This window comes from Nicrophorus vespilloides, unplaced genomic scaffold (genome assembly GCF_001412225.1).
Source record: "Nicrophorus vespilloides isolate i.1.1-1 unplaced genomic scaffold, Nicve_v1.0, whole genome shotgun sequence".
Lineage (NCBI taxonomy): Eukaryota > Metazoa > Arthropoda > Insecta > Coleoptera > Silphidae > Nicrophorus > Nicrophorus vespilloides.
Window position 1 is genome coordinate 55429 of NW_017098818.1, and position 17395 is coordinate 72823.

The window sequence follows — 17395 nt, forward strand, 5'->3', positions numbered from 1 at the left end:
TTTTTTTTGTACATTTTTTGAAATTAGTATTTAAAATTGATGATAGTTTTTACCTATTCTCTCGTAAGTAAGGAGTAATATCAGTCTTGTTTTCATCGTTTTGCAGTATAGAAGATTTCTCCTTTCCAAAACTATCTTTCACTTTTGCCATTCTTCTACCATAAGTCACTCAAAATTATTTATATAAACTATAACAACAAACGCTCGATATACATATTGTTTGTAAATAGCTTTTGATTAAAAGAATACTTGATATTGAATCAAATATGATTCAAAATGTTACTTGAAAACTTTTTCAAGTTTGAATTCTTTTAGAACATGCGCACAAACGATATCGACCAAGTGAAATAGGTTAGAATTTGCATTGGTTTATATCAGTTTTGCATGCTCAAGTTATTAACGTTGATATCATTTTATTAATGTGATGGCTGTGTTGGATACTAAAAATGCTCGTGAAAATATGAAGCACGAGAAGAAGACCGCCAAAGCAGTGCAAATGCATACAGATTATATCAAGTATGCAAGGAGTTTGGCTGGGAATGATAAGGAGGATAGAGATAGAGCTTTGCAGAGGCTGGGTAAATGGCTGAAAAAGATTGAGAAAAGCAATTATTGTATGTATCCAATATTAATCAGTTTAAACATCTTTTGTAATTAAGTAACTGGTTACAGCCCTCCAAGAGGATGAACTGTTGGTGCTATGGAAGGGCCTCTTCTATTCGATGTGGATGTCAGATAAGCTTTTGATTCAAGTGAGTGAATGATTTTGAAAATTCGATAGTATCTAATTGTTCCCATTGTTTAGGAAGAATGTGCAGAAAATATTGCACATTTAATACACAAACTGCAAGACAACCAGTTGATCTTTTTTAAATGTGGACTTAAAACCCTCTGCAATGAATGGTTTGGCATAGATCAACTTCGATTGGATAAGTTTATGATGGTGAGAATGAACACAAAAAAAATTAAATTGTAAAGCTTTCAATCATTTAAACATTACAGTTTGCAAGGAGACTCATGAGACAGGCCCTAGTTGTTATCAGGAACAATGAATGGAAGTTTGAGTATGTTAAGCAATTTCAAGATATTTTGAATGAAACAGTGCTCAATCCCCAACCAGGTGGATTTCTTGGATTGACTATGCACATTTCTGATATTTATTGGGAAGAAATTTCTAAAGTTAGTATTTTGTTTTTTTGTTATTTTAAAAATAATTTTTTATTAATACTTTTTTTTAGATATCACAAGGAAAGATTACTCAGAAAACAATTAACGAACTTTTACTTCCGTTTTTGCATTATATAGTGGCTTTGGATAATGCCTGTGATATCCAAAACTTTTCCGAAAACATATTTCGTTATCTCATAAAGCAAACTGACTTGCACTTAGAATATGAGGAGAAGTTTGCTGCATGGAGAAATGTATGATCATCTGAATATTGAGATTTTAGTTAAATTGAGTTGATTTGCTTTTTTTTTTTGATAGATGGGATATCCGGGCGGTGATATTAGGAAACTGCAAAAGCAAGTGGTTGATGATGATGATGATGAAGATGATGATGCGACTGACAAAGATGTTAGTTTAGGAGAACAAGTTTTAGATCCTAGGGCAGGATCAGTGCACGTGACATTGCCGCAACTGCATTTCAACGCCAATCAGATCGCATCGCTTTTGGAGAAATACAAGTACGGAAAGGGTTCCAACAAGAAATCTCGAGCATATATAAACAAATTAATCGAAAAGTCTGTAATCAATTTACGAATGTTTCGACAGTACTAAATCGTTTTGGTTTTTAGTTTCAAACTGGTTGCCAAGAATATCTATCCGTACGGTATAAAGAAAGTCAATTTGGATGATGGCAAACTCGACATCAAGAAAGCGACGAAAGAGTTGATGGGCAAATTTGAAGTCAAGAACAAACGAAAAAATAGGAAGAGAAAAAGAAAAGATAACGACGATGTTGTTGCAGACAAGCAAGATGAAGTCAACATTCACACCAAGACAGTGAAATGTGAGGAAGTAACAGCAAATAAAAGTAAGAAAAAGAAGATCCAAGATGCGGGACCACTGAGTAATAATACGAAAAGGAAGAGTGATGAGGATCTTGCGTTGCAGCAGACAAAGAAACCTAATTTGAATAGCAGCAACTTTGAGGAAGTGTTGAACAACTTCGAGATGGCGTTTACCAGGAACTCTGGTGTTTGGCACGTGTATTCAGCGGATGATATTGAATGCAGCAACATCACCGTGGACAACCACTCCAATGGCGGAAGCTCGAAGAAAGTGAAGATCGATTTGAAGATGAACCAATCGCAGGAAATTGACGAGCACGAAGCTCAGCTGCGGAGCTCTCCTGCAATACCATTCGATGCGAACAGGAAACCGCGGAAGACCTTGCTGAAACCAAATGCTGCCTCCAGTCCAATCAGTGCTATCTACAGAAAACAGTTGTTGGAAGAGTGGTGAAACCATTGCACATATTACAAATGTTTATTATAATTATAAAAATGAGAATTATATAATAAAATTGAATTTTCTTCAGTTGGCTATAGTGACAATTAGATGTCTATGTTAAAGGGTTACCCTACTTATAGAGAAGAAATATTAATGCTGGCAACACTGTTCTAGTTGTTATTGTGAAACCAGGTAACTTGAATGTCATGCGCGCTGGTCGCCACCTACCGTGATTTACATTAGCATGTTTGGTACAGTATTGTAGAATTTTTGTTGATTTTTGTATTCCTGGCAGACTTTAACCAAACTGCCGTAAGTATTCATTTATTTACATCTGTATACTTCATATGTCTAGCATAAGGAGGTGCACACTTTGTTTTGCTGCAAGAGGGTTGACTGCTCTTCATCCAGTTACAACCCCCCACAATAAATACCAAGTGTTACTACATGCAATGGATAAGCTAATTATTAAACCCTGCAATGCATGATCTTCTGTTTTCATTAAGGAATGAGGTTAAGGATGTTGGAATTCAGTTGAAAAATAATAGAAAAATCACCATGTTTATTTTTGTTAACAAATACTTGAATTCATGTTGCCAATGAATTATAGAAACAAGTTGCGAATACGATATTCGAATAGAAGGAAAAGGAATATGATAATGTAGCAACTTAATTATGGATGTCCATGAGACTATTATCTTTTAGCCGCATATTTAACGTCTACTGTTTATATTCTCATATAATTAGAGCAAGTTCATTAAATGATCGATGACTAATAAATTCGACTTCGACACATAATCGAAAACAAATTTGATTAATACTACAAAATCAACTGAAACCAATTTATTTTCAGTTATGAATAATGTATTAAAATCAATGATTGTAGTAAAAAATGGCGTCTAAATTGTTTTGACAACCTCTATCATGTTGTTGTTATTATTTTGTATATTTATTCAATACATTACTTTTAATGTGACTGGATAAACAGTGAAAGAGTTATATCAGAGTAAGCAAAACATAACAATTATATGTCTAAATGTTAACTCTTAAAGAATTTATTGAAGAATCTCCGTCCTTGGTTGAAAATCAACAAAACTATGTTGCAATGTAAACACAAATATAATATAGTTTTATTACGAATATCTATAGCGCCATAATTTCTAGAAAGATTATTACAATAAAAAAAACATGAAGTGTTTTACTCGTGTAATTAAAAAAGCTAATAATTACTATCATTTATTGCACATATAATTATTTTTATAAATGCACATAGTTGATATTTAAATAATATTTACGTTTACTTTGTATCATAATGTTGTTTGTTAGTACATAAATTATCAAGTAATTATTTGTATAGTTTACTAATTTATGGTTTTATCTTTTTCATGATGAGCAGAAAGAGAGTGACGACAAGCAAGCTGTGTCTGTATTTTAATATGGTAATGAAAGGAAAGGGCAAGCAAAGTAATTCCGACGATGAATCAAATGATTTGGATGCGACTTGCAATGCAGTCGCCGAGGAAAATGTTGATACTCCCGATGCTGGTTCATCGGTGACCCACGGCGAAGAGCCAAACACCGCCTTGAGACGGAAAGTTGAACAGCTCGATAAAGTGATGAGAATTGTACACAAGATGAAGAAGAGCAGGGATTGGAAATGCGATTCGACGAAACCTGCCAGAGAAATTAAGCAACGATGTTCCTGCAACTTCAAGACGATCAAATGCGTCGTCTTCAACGACGAAGACGGCGTTCAAATATTCAATAAGTTCTGGCGAATGGATTGGGCGAAGAGGAAAGAGTTCGTAGAGAGCTCGATCATTCAGAAAACCACAGCCAGACCTCGAGGCAAAAGCAACATGTCCAGACGGAGCTTTTCCTTTGAATACTATTTACCAAAAGACGACGATGAATTGCGTGTTTGTAAGAACATGTTCATCAGCACACTTGCAGGGGCGCATCTGAATTTCAATAAAAACTCTAATGATCCTAGCTGTAATTCAAGCTGTAACATTCCCGATACCAGCTCTTTTGTGTCTGACGATAGGCCTTCGAGGAGGAAACGACAATCTGTCCATGAATTATGGGACGTTAATAAAATGAAGAAAGCCCGTGAACACGGTTTGGAGTACATCGGTAAACGGAAGATCAACGGGAAGTGGAAATTCGATCCGAAACCTCCGAGAGAGATGAAACCGCGCTGCTCGTGCAGCTCGCTCAAAAAGACTGTTAAATGCGCCGACTTTGACGAGGAGGACAGAATAGGAATTTTCAATAGATTCTGGAGCATGAATTGGGGCGAGAAAAAAGTGTTTGTAGATCTACTGATGGTGCAGAAGAGGACAGCAAAGCCACGAGAAAGAGACGAGTCCAACGTTTCCAGGCGTAGCTATTCATTTGAGTACTATTTACCCAAAGGCGACGAACATCTTAGGGTTTGCAAAACGATGTTCATCAACACCTTGGCCGCAGGTTCGTGGATGGCCGGCAATTGGAAGAAGAAGTTAAGTTCCGCTTCCAATGATACATCTTCTGATCAGGAGGGACAATTCGATTGCAGCATGGACGATATGGACAACCATCGTACGGAAGTACAGCTTTTAGAATGCAAAGAGTTCTTCAATACGCTCGAAAAGGTGGACTCGCATTACTGCAGGGACGGAACGATAAAGTTATATTTGGAGCCCAAGTGGAAATCCAAAGAAAGCTTGTACGAATCATACAGGGATGACTGGTGTCTGCTCAAAGATGCCGATCCTGCGTCCTCTTCTATATTCGAGAATGTTTTTGAAGACGAAAATTTGAGCCTGTTCCAGGTGAACACTGATGAATGTGATATTTGCGAGGGTTTGGAGGAAGATGAGATGCGAAGGGAAAAGGAAAACGACGTGTTGATGAACGTCGAATGCATCTGCATCTTGGAGGAATAAAGTTAACAGCAACAGTTTAAACACAAGACTATTGGAATGCTTCAAGTGCTGATTGTTCACTCTGTATTTATATATTCCGTTTGTGGTTTCCAGTTGCACCTATTCTTATAAAACGTAATATTTTGAATAGAATTTTAGAAAGTCGTTACTTTTTGTAATTATTTAACACTAAATAATATATTATATTTATTATGTACAAATATATTAAAATATTCTGTTTCTTAAATCTGCGATCATTTCATTCCTGAATCATAAAGCATCTAATTCATACTAATTTTCACTATCACTGTTTTCTTAAATATTCTACGTAATTAAAAGTATGTTAACACTATAATTTAATTTTAAATGTTTCTTAATATACACTCAAAGTTGGTTGCCTATATAATGTGTTTGACTTTCCTATAACCTAGCACATCATTCAAATTGTTTGACAGTACAAAACAAGCTAACGTTGTGAAATCATTGTTATTATTGTGTGCAAATTGTAATCGAAAGAGTATTAAAAAATGCCAACGACGAACTATGATTCTCACAGCGAAGGCCCAGGCTTCGTGGGTATTAGATTTTGCCAAGAATGGTAAGTTTCTTAAAGAAAACAATTTCCTAACCTATCAATCGTTAGTGCGTTCTTGAATAAAACATTCTACTTTTACAGCAACAACATGTTGTATCCCAAGGAGGACAAAGAAAACAAAATATTGCTGTACGCGTGCAGAAATTGCGATTACAAGCAACACGCAGATTCCAAATGCATTTATGTGAACAAAATTATGCACGAAATTGATGAGCTTACCCACATTGTGCCGGATGTAATTTCAGACCCAACACTGCCCCGAACAGAAGATCATCCATGTCCCAAATGTCAACACAGGTATAATTTTTACAAATAGTATATTCACAATTTGTTGATTAATATTATTGTTATATATAACATTAGGGAAGCAGTATTCTTTCAAGCACAAACCCGAAGGGCTGAAGAGGAGATGAGATTGTATTATGTCTGCACAAGTCAGCATTGCTCTCATAGATGGACAGAATAAATTTTATACTTTATTTTATTTAATAATTGATTAAACTACATTTGTATTTTTTGTATTGTAATTAATAATTTTTATTGGATCTTGAACGAGTAAACATCGATGGAAATATAACGTTGAATTAGTGAATAATAAATTTGAATAGGGAAAAAATGTTTCAAGTGTATTGTATACATTTATTTCACCAAATATTTAACATTTTCTTTTTGTAAAACGGGTTGATGGGACTTGCGACCGCGTTGGGTTTGAGCAAGGGTTTGCTGGGTTTCCTGTTGGCATCGAATGGAATGGCTGGGGAGCTGCGCAACTGGGCCATGTGCTCGTGGATTTCCTGCGATTTGTTCAACCTCAAATCGATCTTCACTTTCTTCGCGCTACCCGTTACCGAGGATTGACCAACCCGCGCGAACGGATTCCTCACGATGTTCGGGTCCATGGAGTGACGACTGTTCTTTCCCTTAATCTTCTGGACGGACTTCTCTAGCAGACCGTTGACGGTGACATTCGCCTTGAGACCCAGCTTATCCATTTTCTTCTTGTACTTATTCGATGGCACAAAAATCTCGGTTTCTCCTTCCAACAAGGGTACGTCCCATGCGGTTTGCGTGAAGAGCTTCTTGGGTGTACTTTCCTCGTTAGGTTGAAAATCGTTAACAATTTCTGATTTTGGTGTGCCAATTTGAATCACGTTATCTTTGTTTTGTTTAGGTGATTTGGGGCTTTCAGGTGCTTTAGATTTCGGGCTTCCTTCCGCTTTGCATTTTGCGGATTTCGGGCTCTCCTCTACTTTGCCTTTCGGAGATTTTATACTCTCCTCTACTTTACCTTTCGGCGATTTTATGCTCTCCTCTTCTTTCACTTTTGGAGATTTAGGTCCCTCCTCTGCTTTGTCTTTTGGAGATTTATTACTGTCCACTTTGTTTTTTGGAGATTTGGGACTTTCGCATTTCTTTGGAGACGATTGGATTCCGTTCTCAGTAATGTTGCTCGTTTCAGCAGTATCATCTGCTGAAAAAACATACCAAGTACCGGAGTTTCGAGTGAATTCCATCTCAAAATTATTAACAACATCTTCAATGGTACTAGTATTCAAATTCCGTTTCTTCGTATGATTCAATTGAATATCTTCAACATTATCAATTTTCCTCTTATTCTTCTCCTTCTTCGGTTTCTTATCAACCTTAAGTCCATTCACTGCGCCATTGGGAATTACCGGCACAACGTCTTTTCCTTTCTTTACATTCTTATTGGCTTGGTTTTTATTCTCGAATTTTCCTTTCTTAGATTGGACTTCCTCTTCTTCGACGGCTACGGCTTCATTATTATTCTTCCTTTTCCTCTTCCGCTTCTTTTTATCCTTGGAATCGAACATGTTCATCAAATCTTTTGTGGCTTTCTTAATGTCAATCTTGCCATCTTCTAAATTCACTTTCTTAATACCGTATGGATAGACTTTCTTCGCCACTTTCTTGAAACTGGAACGCAAATAATTAATAAGTATTTCCAAAAAAATAATAATTAGAGCTTACTCTTCAATTAAATTATTGATAACTGCGCGCGACTTCTTGTTGGAACCCTTTCCAAACTTGTATTTATCAAGAAGCGATGCAATTTGACCGGCGTTGAACTGCAGTTGCGGTAATGTCACGTGCACTGATCCAGCCCTAGGATCTAAAACTTGTTCTCCTAAACTAACATCTTTGTCAGTCGCATCATCATCTTCATCATCAATCACTTCCTTTTGCAGCTTGTTAATATCACCGCCCGGGTATCCCATCTACCAGAAAAATAAACAGAATTAATTTAACGACATCTTAAAATCTAGATGATCTTACATTTCTCCATGCATCAAATTTTTCTTCGTACTCTATGTGCAAATCAGTTTGCTTAATGAGATAACGAAATATATTTTCTGAAAAGTTTTGGATATCACAGGCATTATCCAAAGCCACAATGAAATGCAAGAATGGAAGTAAAAGTTCGTTAAGCGTTTTGTGAGTCATCTTTCCTTGTGATACCTAAAAAAGCAATAATTAAAAAAACAATATTCCAAAATTTGAAGAACAAATAAATACTCACTTTAGATATTTCTTCCCAATAAATATCAGAAATGTGCATTGTCAATCCAAGGAATCCACTAGGCTTTGGATTGAGCACTGTTTCAGTCATAATATCTTGGAATTGCTTCACATATTCAAACTTCCACTCATTGTTCCTTACAACAATCAGGGCTTGTCTCACGAGCCTCCTTGCAAACTAAACGATTTATGATTACATTAATTGTATTGTTTTTTTCTTTTTGTTAAGAAAACAAACCATTAAAAATTTATCCAATCGAAGTTGATCAATGCCAAACCATTCATTGCAGAGGGTTTTGAGTCCACATTTAAAAAACATCAATTGATTATCATTCAGCTTGTGCATTAAATGTGCAATATTTTCAGCACATTCTTCCTGTAAACAAGAAAAAAAAATTGAACCTAAACACCAAGTTCTATTTTGATGGTGGCATCTTACCTGTATTAAAAGTTTATCCGACATCCACATGGAATAGAAGAGTCCCTTCCATAGCACTAACAATTCCTCCTCTGATAGAGCTGAATAAATAGTAAATGGTTTTGTTTACAAGATTTTTTCACTGATAAATTTGAATACATACATACTTTGCTCTTCTGGACTTTTTTGAACCACTTCCCAAGGCTCTGCAAAGCCCTGTCCCTTTCCTCCTTATCATTGCCAGCTAAATTCCTAGCGTACTTTATGTACTCGGCATTCAAACGCACCGCCGCCTTTTCACCTTTCTTATCGTTCTTCATATTTTCACGTGGATTCTTCATCTCTAATACCGCCATGCCGTCGACGAATTATATCAATATTGAAATTTGAAGCATGTAAAACCTAACCTAGTTTTTCAATATTATACCGTTGGTAAACCTGCAATAATTCGTTAAAAATAAAAATTAATTTAAACATGCGATCGAATTATTAACAGTAATCAATCGTTTTACAACATTCTTAATTGCAATTAATCTAAGAACTTACGTAATTTTAAATTATGCATAATATTGTGTAATGCAACAATGAAGCTACATTCACGTTGCACTAGAATGCAGTCAATGTCATAACAGTCACTAACCCATCAGCTGTTATTTTGATTAGTTCCATAACAACAACGAAAAGAATTTGATGTTAGTTTTGATCACAGACAACATTGATCCAGTTATGTAAAGAATACATTTCTACACATTATGTTGCTCCACTGGTTGTTTGTAAACGCGTTGATCATTCTAAGTTGTTCCGGGATCGAATGTCTCAATGTTAAAATAATAAATGGATCGCTGAACGAAATATTTACACAGGACTTGACTTTGGACAAAGATATCGAATATCTGATACAATTTGATAGCATAGAAGTAAGTTAATTTTCAACACTCTTGCAGTTGAACACGCTTTTTTCTGTTATACACTTCGTATTGATCAATCAATACAGGGATTCCCTCGTCTATTACGCAGCTTAGGGGAATTCCCATAGTTATAACAGTTAATGCTCAAACAATATTGTTTTTATTATTAAATAAATTGCTTATCTAATATAATTAAACAATGCTTTCTTGAATCATTATAAAATTCACGTAACAATTGATGTTATATACAGTAGAACCTCGCTTAACGAGTTTAATCCGTTCCAAAATTTCCGGATTTTGACTAGTATAGTGAAACATATTCAAAAATAGACATAATATGTGTACACAAGTTTTAAAACCGATGTATAAGGCGCACAATCTGGGACTTCTCTTCTCATCCTCACTCGTTATGCGAAACGTCGCTCGTTAAGCGAAATGCTCGTTATGCGAGGTTCCACTGTATTATTATTTTAAAACTTTTGTATATGAAATTGTTTATTTCTCATATTTTTATTTTGTTATTTTTAAATTATGTTTTTCTTTAAAAAAAATAACATATTGTCATGAGAATTGCGCGATTATTGACAAATATTATTATATTTTTTTAGACCAAAACGCCTTTGCGCGTTTTGGCTTATAGCGAAGATGCTCATGTATCGAGTCCCATCTTGATAGTTGTAAAGCAGAAAAAAGAAGTGGTGTCATGGCAGTTACCAATGGTCGTCGATGGAAATGATGGTTCTACAGAGTTTAAGGATACCGCTAAAACTCTATGCTATGACATGACTATGGATAATAGGACGCTTTCAGAAGCCATATCCGGTAATTTGATTGATTCGCGGATTTAAGATTCCAAGAAACTTTTATGTAATTTATTATGTAATTTTAGGTATATCGCATTACAATTCGGAGTTCATGCTCGAGGATTCTCCCATTATATCCATATCCACTTCGTCTGTAAAAAATGTCTCGGTGAATGTAACGGTTATGCCGGAAAGTACGTTTTACATATTGCCAGATGAAGTGTACAACACGACGGTGACTTCCTCGACGCCTAGGTTTAACTTGCGAAGTTTTTGCAGATTCTGTATATTAATATTGAAATTGCAGAGTTTATTTCTATGATTTCCCGGATAACGCGACCACAACTGATAACACAAAGACTGTGATTTTGGAAGTGAATTCTCCCGACAACATATGCATGACGATAAGTATTCAAAATGCTAGTGTAAGTTCAAAACAATAATTTGTTGTTGTTATTATAATAATAAATTATAAATAATTTAATTCGCAGTGTCCGGTTTACGATTTGAATCACAATATTAGATTTGAAGGATATTTCGAGACCATTACTACTAAAGGTGGTATTACAATTACCGTAAGTTGATAGTAATCTAATATAGGGTTAACGTAATGTTAATAGCAACATTTTGTAAGCGCAGAAGAGTCACTTCCCGAACGGATTCTTCCTGGTTTTCGTACCAAAGCCCGATGATTACGATTGCACGATGGTGCTGTCTACGAGCAACACGGAAAGGAGAAAAGAAATCACTTTTAAGATTACACCGAGCATAGCTCGAACTGATTACATTAATGCTATAATACTGACGCTGTTCTGCATGTTCGTGTTTTACTTCGTTTTCGGTATATGCTTTTTCTTATGCTCCTCGCGAGCTTACGTCCCGAGAAGTATGGAATATATGAGCGAGAGATGCATAGAGGAGAATCCAAGTACCTCTCGCACAGCGAATGATAACGCTTCTGTCAATGAAGATTATGGTAGTAACGAGGACGCGTCTTCTGCGAGGGAGGTGATCTTCAATAAACCAGAAGTGTTCCTGTGCGATTTGGCGCGCAAGGACTTCCGTATCCTCAAGAAGAAATCATACTTCTACCTCTGGCACGTTCTCACGGTGGCCGTCTTCTACGGTCTTCCTGTGGTACAACTGGTCATTACCTATCAGAAGGTTCTAAACGATACAGGCAATCAGGATTTATGTTATTACAACTTTCTGTGCGCTCATCCGCTCGGGTTCTTCAGCGATTTTAATCACATTCTATCGAACGTTGGGTATTTGCTATTGGGATTATTGTACATTTGCATCATCTACAGGAGGCAACTGTGGCATAAAGACCTACAATTTGATCAGGAATATGGCATACCGCAGCATTACGGGCTCTTCTACGCTCTAGGAGTTGCGCTCATGATGGAAGGTGTACTTTCGGGTAGCTATCACATCTGTCCGAACCATTCTAACTTTCAGTTCGACACCAGTTTTATGTACGTGATGGCCGTGCTCTGCATGGTCAAGATATACCAGAACAGACATCCGGATATAAATGCTACGGCGTACAGCACTTTCGGTGTTCTCGCTGTTGCGATAATTTTAGGTAAATAATCACATCTATAATATGTTGATGCATTCATCGTTGAATTTTCTTAGGTATGTGGGGCATAATGGCAGGAGACTTGTATTTCTGGATTTTCTTTACCATCTTCCACATCTTGACCGGAATCTACTTAACTGCGCAGATCTACTTCATGGGATGCTGCAAGCTGGACCAATGGCTCTTCTGGAAAATCATCAGACACGTCTTTTACGATTTTTGGTTCTCACCAAGAGAGAATATTAAACCCAAATATAAGGGTATATCATCGCACATCATTAACTAATCATGGTTACTTAAAATCAAATTCAATTTCAGGACGATTCTTCCTTTTACTTATTGGCAATCTATGCAATTGGATGCTGGCGATTTTCGGTATTCTGCACCACGACACTGATTTTGCCTTGCATCTCCTGGCGATTTTCATGATGAACACACTTCTATATTTCATTTTTTACATAGTCATGAAGGTAAATAATGCTAATACAAAATAGTTTCTATACTAAAAACACTTCTGTATTTCAGTTGTGCCACAAAGAGAGGATCAACTTGCTCGCCGTTTTATTCTTGCTGATCTCTCTGGCTTGCGCTGGAGCAGCGATGTACTGCTTCCTAAACAAATCGATTTCTTGGGCGGAATCACCTGCAGAGTCCCGAAGGTACAATCAGGATTGTCTATTTATGAGGTTCTACGATTACCACGACGTTTGGCACTTCCTAAGCGCTGTGGGAATGTTTTTTATATTCATGGTAGTGTTGTTGCTGGATGACGATCTGTCGCACACGCATAGGACACGCATCCACGTATTTTAAAGAAACAAGAGTGCAAAGATTATTTTTATTTTTTTTATATACAAGTAATTATTATAGTTCTTTCTCTCAAGTTAAAATAATTCGGCCAATGCGTGCTGAGACAAAAATGTGATAATTTATATATGCTTGAGCTTGACCACAGTTATGTGTATATCTGTAAAATATGATTGCAAGAGATAGGAACAAATATCGATTGTTTTATTCACACAATTTCAATATTTTATTTTAGGTGATCTTTAGTGAACAATATGTATTATTTTATATTATAAGTATTTTCACTGAACAAAATAAAAGAAATAAAAAAAAAACTGTTTTGATTCACAATTAAGTAAGAAATTTTAAAGTAAAGTAATTAAATTACATTTTAAAGTTAAATTGAAGTAAACCAAAAAATTCCCTAAACACTAGAAGAAAGTAAATCCGTTATGAGGCCAACTTCATTGCAGTGTTTAATGTCAGTCGTTTTTTTTAAGTTGTAATTTTTGTAACCTCTAATTTACTTTAAGAATCAAACTTCTAAATAAAAAAAAATGGTAAGTATTTTATGCATAAAATCTGTTCAAAAAGTTCCACATTACGTCTCTCTCCCTTAACAAACTAAACATTTCTGTCAGTGTTTTAACTGTATATTTTGTTAACTTCCACTAGGCTCATACAATCCTCTTGGTCCAACCTGGATCAAACCCAGCAACAAGAACCTACTCAGATTACGAATCCGTCAATGAGTGTATGGAGGGAGTGTGCAAGATCTATGAAGAGCATCTGAAAAGGCTCAACCCAAACACACCAATCATCACTTACGATATCTCTCAGCTATTCGACTTTGTGGATCAGGTATGTGCAGCAGTGGTTACTTTTCTGTACACAATTTTATTTACATCTATATTTCTTTTCTGCTTGTAGCTCTCTGATCTGAGTTGCCTGGTTTACCAGAAGTCCACAAATACATATGCCCCATACAACAAAGACTGGATCAAAGAGAAAATCTACATACTACTTCGACAAGCAGCCGGTTAGCAAAGAACCTCTGACGATAACAAAAAAACCAAATGTATTCATAAAAAAAAATAACAATGAAGAGATAAACCTTTATTTTAAAGAGTTTATTTGTTTAAGTATCTGACTCTATAATAAACTATTTTTAAGTTACTTGTACTACTTTTCTTAACTAATAATTAAATAAATAAAACTGTTTTTAGCAGTATTTTTGTTTTCGTTTGCTTATCATAATGGAGTAGATGGCGCACATGTCCAAGAAAAGAACCTGATTTATGTTTGTAACCATTTGTAACCTTAAAAAAGATATTCAAAAAACCGTTTAACGATTATTCGTAACTAAAAATGGTAAGTTCAACATAATTTTGTGATTATTTTTATTTGATTACTTGCTACCATGGTACACTAATATTAATTAAGTTACCTTTATTCCTTACTTTAGGCTCACACAATTTTATTGGTACAACCTGGATTGAATCCTGCTACAAGAACATACTCTGATTATGAGTCTGTTAATGAATGCATGGAAGGTATGTGCAAGGTGTATGAAGAGCATCTGAAGAAGCTGATGCCAAATACTTCAACAATTACCTATGAAATATCTCAGTTATTTGATTTCATTGAACAAGTATGTAACTACTGTGTTTTTTCTATAACATTGGACCATTGAATGTTGTTATTCTTTTAGTTATCAGATGTGAGTTGCCTGGTTTATCAGAAATCTACCAACACTTATGCACCTTTCAACAAGGATTGGATTAAGGAAAAGATTTACATTTTATTGAGGCAAGCTGCTGGACAAGTATGATTTATCATATAAATTATTTTCATTTTAAATATCTTTTTATAGTATCTATTTATCTATTTTATCCTTTTTAAAGTTTTTGATACCAGTTTTATATATTTTATAACATGTTTTTCATACTTTTATTAATTCATAAATATGAATATTTTTACTAAATAGCTTGTTAACTTTTTTTTTTGCTTCCACCTGCTACATCCCTCTAGGAGGAGCCTCTTCCATTTAGCTATGTCCTGTCGACGCATTACCCCAATCACATTCTGTATTGTAGTGGTAAGTTTAGAGGATAGGTGAAGTATGAATCGGGGTCCCGGCGATTCTGAAAAGATGTTGAGGGGACCTCGGAATGGTTGTTAGTGATGATTGGCTGTTATTTTATCCGTGGTCAATACAAAATTGGCTAAAGTCTTAAAAATTTCAGGACGATTTTCTTGTTAACTTATAGTTTTATATTATTTTCTTAACTATCATGTATTTAAAAATGTATTATACTTCTGAAGTTTATCACTAGCAATAAATATATTTTCAATATAATTTATACAATAATAATTATAAATTTTACAAAAAAAAATTTATATAAATCAACAGAAAGTAAATAAATAAAGCAAATTGAATAATTATTTAAAATGTACGTGTGGTTGCATCACTATCTTACAGACAGACAGATCTTACTTACAGATGTCAAGTAAGTAAACGATTATTGTAGGTAGGCTAGAATCCAAAGTCAACAGTAAGAAAACGTAAATATTTTGATGAAAGATGGGTTCGGAACAATCTGCGAGTCAATCGAGACCGGTCAGCTTCGAGGAGAGCAATCCCAGACAACTGAACTTCAGGAGGCAACACACCATTGCTAATCCAGGTGGTGGAAATGCAGAGCCCCCTTATGATGGTGAGAGGCCAGGTTCAACTTCACCAGGTCCTAGTGTCTGCAGTGATATTGACTTACCCTACATAAGTTATACAGTAAACAGACCAATTGGAGGTAAACTTTATCAGTAATCCAATAGATGTTCATTAATTAAGATAAGTCTATGATGAAGCAGATTCCCCAAAGTTAACTAATAAACAGCAGAGCAAGCCTAAATCATCTCAGAGGAAACTGCAGAGCAAGAATGTGAAGAAGACTCCAGCTCATAACATTGTGGTGGTTAAACCTGCCCTAAGTGGACCAAACACTGACAGAGATCCGGACATTCTTAGATTACAGGTAATTTAAATAATATATTATTTAATTTATCTATAACATGATTCATTTTTGTAGGCAATTCCAATGTTTCTTCCAATCATGAGGGCTACCTTGAATTTACCAGCAGCAAGGGACCCAGAGGTACTGGAGAGATTGGATCCAGTTCCCATGCAGAGGATGTGCTCCAGGTATCAGAATCACATGTACACGTGCGCCAATCTCGTCGCTACGGAGCAAAACATATTGACGCAGAAAATACGCGAGGTATTTGCAAAATGACATAAATTACAATATGTTTACTAAACACAATTTTCATGCAGATTGATTTGGATGTGGCGAAAATGGTGGCGGTCGCCAGTGATAGATTGAAGAACTTTTCCAAACATCAGGATAAGCTCAAGAAGGTGCAGGAGCTCTCCCATCAACTGAACAAGTGTCATATTCTCTTGAACCACACGCTCGAGTCTATGGAGTTGCTGAATAACTATTTGGATATTGAGGATAGATTGGAGCCGTTCGTGTGGACGACCGGATGAAAATAGCATTTAATTTTAGCCGCTTCTTAAGCCATAACTACTTTGTGTTCCTTTCGTTTTTAAAAAAAAAAATGCAGGTATTATTTTCTGTGATTCTAAAGCGTTAAATTATTTTTTTTTACTAATCAGGACCGCGATTCAAATAAAGAATCAACTTAGATCTGAATCAAATTTTGGTGACTATATTACTTAAAAATTTGATTTTATTAGTGTTGCTATATATTAAACATTGTTGTTAATCAGTATAGAAACAAAATCTTTCATGTAAAACTTTGCTTTTAAAATTTAACTAAAAATTATTATCAAGTTGTAGCAGTGAAACATAAGAACAAACAAAAAATAGTTTTCACTGTTCAAAAAGATTTATGCTTGAAGAATTGATTAACGTGAATCATTAATGATTAATAATTTACACGAATATATTGGTAAATAATTCTTGTTAGTATTCTTTACTAAGTCATGTTAATACCATTATGGGTGAAACCACATATAATAAAAGGTGTTTAGCACGATCAATAAATGGTTCCACCGTGTGACGTACCCAGTTTTTCTGTAGTACCCTTATTTATTGATAGGTTTAAATTGATTAGTAGAAATTGAAAGTTTCATAAATTCCGATAAAGTGATTATTTTATGATGAATCGACAGTATGCTAAGTTCAAGTTTTCCTACAAGGTAATTTATTAATGTGTATTTTAATGATATAATAGTTCACATCTGTTCACGGAAGAAATTGATGTGATTAACGATGATATTAAAAATGGTAATTATAATAATTGAATAGTAATTTGAAAATTTATGTTTGCTAAGATAACGTACATTAATTGGCAGTTATAGTGGATCACA

General features: G+C 35.1%; 8 protein-coding genes across 10 annotated transcripts; 7 read left to right on the forward strand and 1 right to left on the reverse strand.

Moving 5' to 3' along the window:
- Positions 1 to 341: 341 nt before the first annotated feature.
- On the forward strand, positions 342 to 2519 carry LOC108563288 (ribosomal RNA processing protein 1 homolog). The gene is made up of 7 exons (XM_017921916.1): positions 342 to 614; positions 673 to 752; positions 806 to 943; positions 1003 to 1179; positions 1239 to 1421; positions 1486 to 1742; positions 1797 to 2519. The coding sequence occupies exons 1-7, from the start codon at positions 425 to 427 to the stop codon at positions 2464 to 2466; spliced, it is 1695 nt and encodes a 564-aa protein (XP_017777405.1). The 5' UTR covers positions 342 to 424; the 3' UTR covers positions 2467 to 2519.
- A 104-nt stretch (positions 2520 to 2623) lies between these two features.
- Positions 2624 to 5540, forward strand: LOC108563289. 2 transcript variants are annotated; one of them, XM_017921917.1, is made up of 2 exons: positions 2624 to 2766; positions 3851 to 5540. In XM_017921917.1, the coding sequence occupies exon 2, from the start codon at positions 3891 to 3893 to the stop codon at positions 5382 to 5384; it is 1494 nt and encodes a 497-aa protein (XP_017777406.1). In that variant the 5' UTR covers positions 2624 to 2766; positions 3851 to 3890; the 3' UTR covers positions 5385 to 5540. The 2 variants fall into 2 exon arrangements, with proteins under 2 accessions (XP_017777406.1, XP_017777407.1); XM_017921918.1 differs by lacking the exon at positions 2624 to 2766 and adding an exon at positions 3370 to 3460.
- Positions 5541 to 5800: 260 nt separating this feature from the next.
- LOC108563290 (DNA-directed RNA polymerase II subunit RPB9) lies at positions 5801 to 6574 on the forward strand. The gene is made up of 3 exons (XM_017921919.1): positions 5801 to 5961; positions 6040 to 6255; positions 6322 to 6574. The coding sequence occupies exons 1-3, from the start codon at positions 5891 to 5893 to the stop codon at positions 6422 to 6424; spliced, it is 390 nt and encodes a 129-aa protein (XP_017777408.1). The 5' UTR covers positions 5801 to 5890; the 3' UTR covers positions 6425 to 6574.
- Positions 6575 to 6588: 14 nt separating this feature from the next.
- On the reverse strand, positions 6589 to 9532 carry LOC108563287 (ribosomal RNA processing protein 1 homolog). The gene is made up of 8 exons (XM_017921915.1): positions 9464 to 9532; positions 9081 to 9355; positions 8939 to 9018; positions 8738 to 8875; positions 8501 to 8677; positions 8257 to 8439; positions 7951 to 8198; positions 6589 to 7896 (listed from the first exon to the last, which is right to left on the reverse strand). The coding sequence occupies exons 2-8, from the start codon at positions 9271 to 9273 to the stop codon at positions 6603 to 6605; spliced, it is 2313 nt and encodes a 770-aa protein (XP_017777404.1). The 5' UTR covers positions 9274 to 9355; positions 9464 to 9532; the 3' UTR covers positions 6589 to 6602.
- A 20-nt stretch (positions 9533 to 9552) lies between these two features.
- LOC108563286 (SID1 transmembrane family member 1-like) lies at positions 9553 to 13254 on the forward strand. Its single transcript, XM_017921914.1, has 9 exons — positions 9553 to 9834; positions 10434 to 10647; positions 10715 to 10883; positions 10936 to 11053; positions 11120 to 11203; positions 11268 to 12216; positions 12270 to 12473; positions 12532 to 12683; positions 12739 to 13254. Exons 1-9 carry the CDS (start codon positions 9670 to 9672, stop codon positions 13024 to 13026), a joined length of 2343 nt encoding a protein of 780 aa, XP_017777403.1. The 5' UTR covers positions 9553 to 9669; the 3' UTR covers positions 13027 to 13254.
- A 219-nt stretch (positions 13255 to 13473) lies between these two features.
- Positions 13474 to 14175, forward strand: LOC108563279 (enhancer of rudimentary homolog). The gene is made up of 3 exons (XM_017921903.1): positions 13474 to 13559; positions 13675 to 13860; positions 13930 to 14175. The coding sequence occupies exons 1-3, from the start codon at positions 13557 to 13559 to the stop codon at positions 14041 to 14043; spliced, it is 303 nt and encodes a 100-aa protein (XP_017777392.1). The 5' UTR covers positions 13474 to 13556; the 3' UTR covers positions 14044 to 14175.
- A 41-nt stretch (positions 14176 to 14216) lies between these two features.
- LOC108563278 (enhancer of rudimentary homolog) lies at positions 14217 to 15235 on the forward strand. The gene is made up of 4 exons (XM_017921902.1): positions 14217 to 14370; positions 14465 to 14650; positions 14711 to 14824; positions 15031 to 15235. Exons 1-4 carry the CDS (start codon positions 14368 to 14370, stop codon positions 15112 to 15114), a joined length of 387 nt encoding a protein of 128 aa, XP_017777391.1. The 5' UTR covers positions 14217 to 14367; the 3' UTR covers positions 15115 to 15235.
- Positions 15236 to 15501: 266 nt separating this feature from the next.
- Positions 15502 to 17088, forward strand: LOC108563276 (loss of heterozygosity 12 chromosomal region 1 protein homolog). Of its 2 annotated transcripts, none has more exons than XM_017921899.1 (4): positions 15502 to 15809; positions 15868 to 16034; positions 16089 to 16277; positions 16334 to 17088. In XM_017921899.1, exons 1-4 carry the CDS (start codon positions 15584 to 15586, stop codon positions 16547 to 16549), a joined length of 798 nt encoding a protein of 265 aa, XP_017777388.1. In that variant the 5' UTR covers positions 15502 to 15583; the 3' UTR covers positions 16550 to 17088. The 2 variants fall into 2 exon arrangements, with proteins under 2 accessions (XP_017777388.1, XP_017777389.1); XM_017921900.1 differs by having other exon boundaries at positions 15871 to 16034.
- The last annotated feature ends 307 nt before the right edge of the window (positions 17089 to 17395 follow it).

What these genes read in the sequence shown, in the direction of transcription:
- LOC108563288 (XM_017921916.1), top strand. Translation starts at nt 425, where the DNA reads ATGGCTGTGTTGGATACTAAAAATGCTCGTGAAAATATGAAGCACGAG. An exon ending in GATTGAGAAAAGCAATTATT is followed by an intron (nt 615 to 672) that starts GTATGTATCCAA and finishes AACTGGTTACAG; the next exon opens with CCCTCCAAGAGGATGAACTG. An exon ending in GATTGGATAAGTTTATGATG is followed by an intron (nt 944 to 1,002) that starts GTGAGAATGAAC and finishes TAAACATTACAG; the next exon opens with TTTGCAAGGAGACTCATGAG.
- LOC108563289 (XM_017921917.1), top strand. Translation starts at nt 3,891, where the DNA reads ATGGTAATGAAAGGAAAGGGCAAGCAAAGTAATTCCGACGATGAATCA.
- LOC108563290 (XM_017921919.1), top strand. Translation starts at nt 5,891, where the DNA reads ATGCCAACGACGAACTATGATTCTCACAGCGAAGGCCCAGGCTTCGTG. An exon ending in ATTAGATTTTGCCAAGAATG is followed by an intron (nt 5,962 to 6,039) that starts GTAAGTTTCTTA and finishes CTACTTTTACAG; the next exon opens with CAACAACATGTTGTATCCCA. An exon ending in TGTCCCAAATGTCAACACAG is followed by an intron (nt 6,256 to 6,321) that starts GTATAATTTTTA and finishes ATATAACATTAG; the next exon opens with GGAAGCAGTATTCTTTCAAG.
- LOC108563287 (XM_017921915.1), bottom strand. Translation starts at nt 9,273, where the DNA reads ATGGCGGTATTAGAGATGAAGAATCCACGTGAAAATATGAAGAACGAT. An exon ending in AATTTGATGCATGGAGAAAT is followed by an intron (nt 8,199 to 8,256) that starts GTAAGATCATCT and finishes TTTTTCTGGTAG; the next exon opens with ATGGGATACCCGGGCGGTGA. An exon ending in ATCAATAATTTAATTGAAGA is followed by an intron (nt 7,897 to 7,950) that starts GTAAGCTCTAAT and finishes TTTGCGTTCCAG; the next exon opens with TTTCAAGAAAGTGGCGAAGA.
- LOC108563286 (XM_017921914.1), top strand. Translation starts at nt 9,670, where the DNA reads ATGTTGCTCCACTGGTTGTTTGTAAACGCGTTGATCATTCTAAGTTGT. An exon ending in GCTTTCAGAAGCCATATCCG is followed by an intron (nt 10,648 to 10,714) that starts GTAATTTGATTG and finishes ATGTAATTTTAG; the next exon opens with GTATATCGCATTACAATTCG. An exon ending in TATTAAACCCAAATATAAGG is followed by an intron (nt 12,474 to 12,531) that starts GTATATCATCGC and finishes ATTCAATTTCAG; the next exon opens with GACGATTCTTCCTTTTACTT.
- LOC108563279 (XM_017921903.1), top strand. An exon ending in TATTCGACTTTGTGGATCAG is followed by an intron (nt 13,861 to 13,929) that starts GTATGTGCAGCA and finishes TTCTGCTTGTAG; the next exon opens with CTCTCTGATCTGAGTTGCCT.
- LOC108563278 (XM_017921902.1), top strand. An exon ending in TATTTGATTTCATTGAACAA is followed by an intron (nt 14,651 to 14,710) that starts GTATGTAACTAC and finishes TTATTCTTTTAG; the next exon opens with TTATCAGATGTGAGTTGCCT. An exon ending in TGAGGCAAGCTGCTGGACAA is followed by an intron (nt 14,825 to 15,030) that starts GTATGATTTATC and finishes ACATCCCTCTAG; the next exon opens with GAGGAGCCTCTTCCATTTAG.
- LOC108563276 (XM_017921899.1), top strand. Translation starts at nt 15,584, where the DNA reads ATGGGTTCGGAACAATCTGCGAGTCAATCGAGACCGGTCAGCTTCGAG. An exon ending in AGTAAACAGACCAATTGGAG is followed by an intron (nt 15,810 to 15,867) that starts GTAAACTTTATC and finishes TCTATGATGAAG; the next exon opens with CAGATTCCCCAAAGTTAACT. An exon ending in CGGACATTCTTAGATTACAG is followed by an intron (nt 16,035 to 16,088) that starts GTAATTTAAATA and finishes TCATTTTTGTAG; the next exon opens with GCAATTCCAATGTTTCTTCC.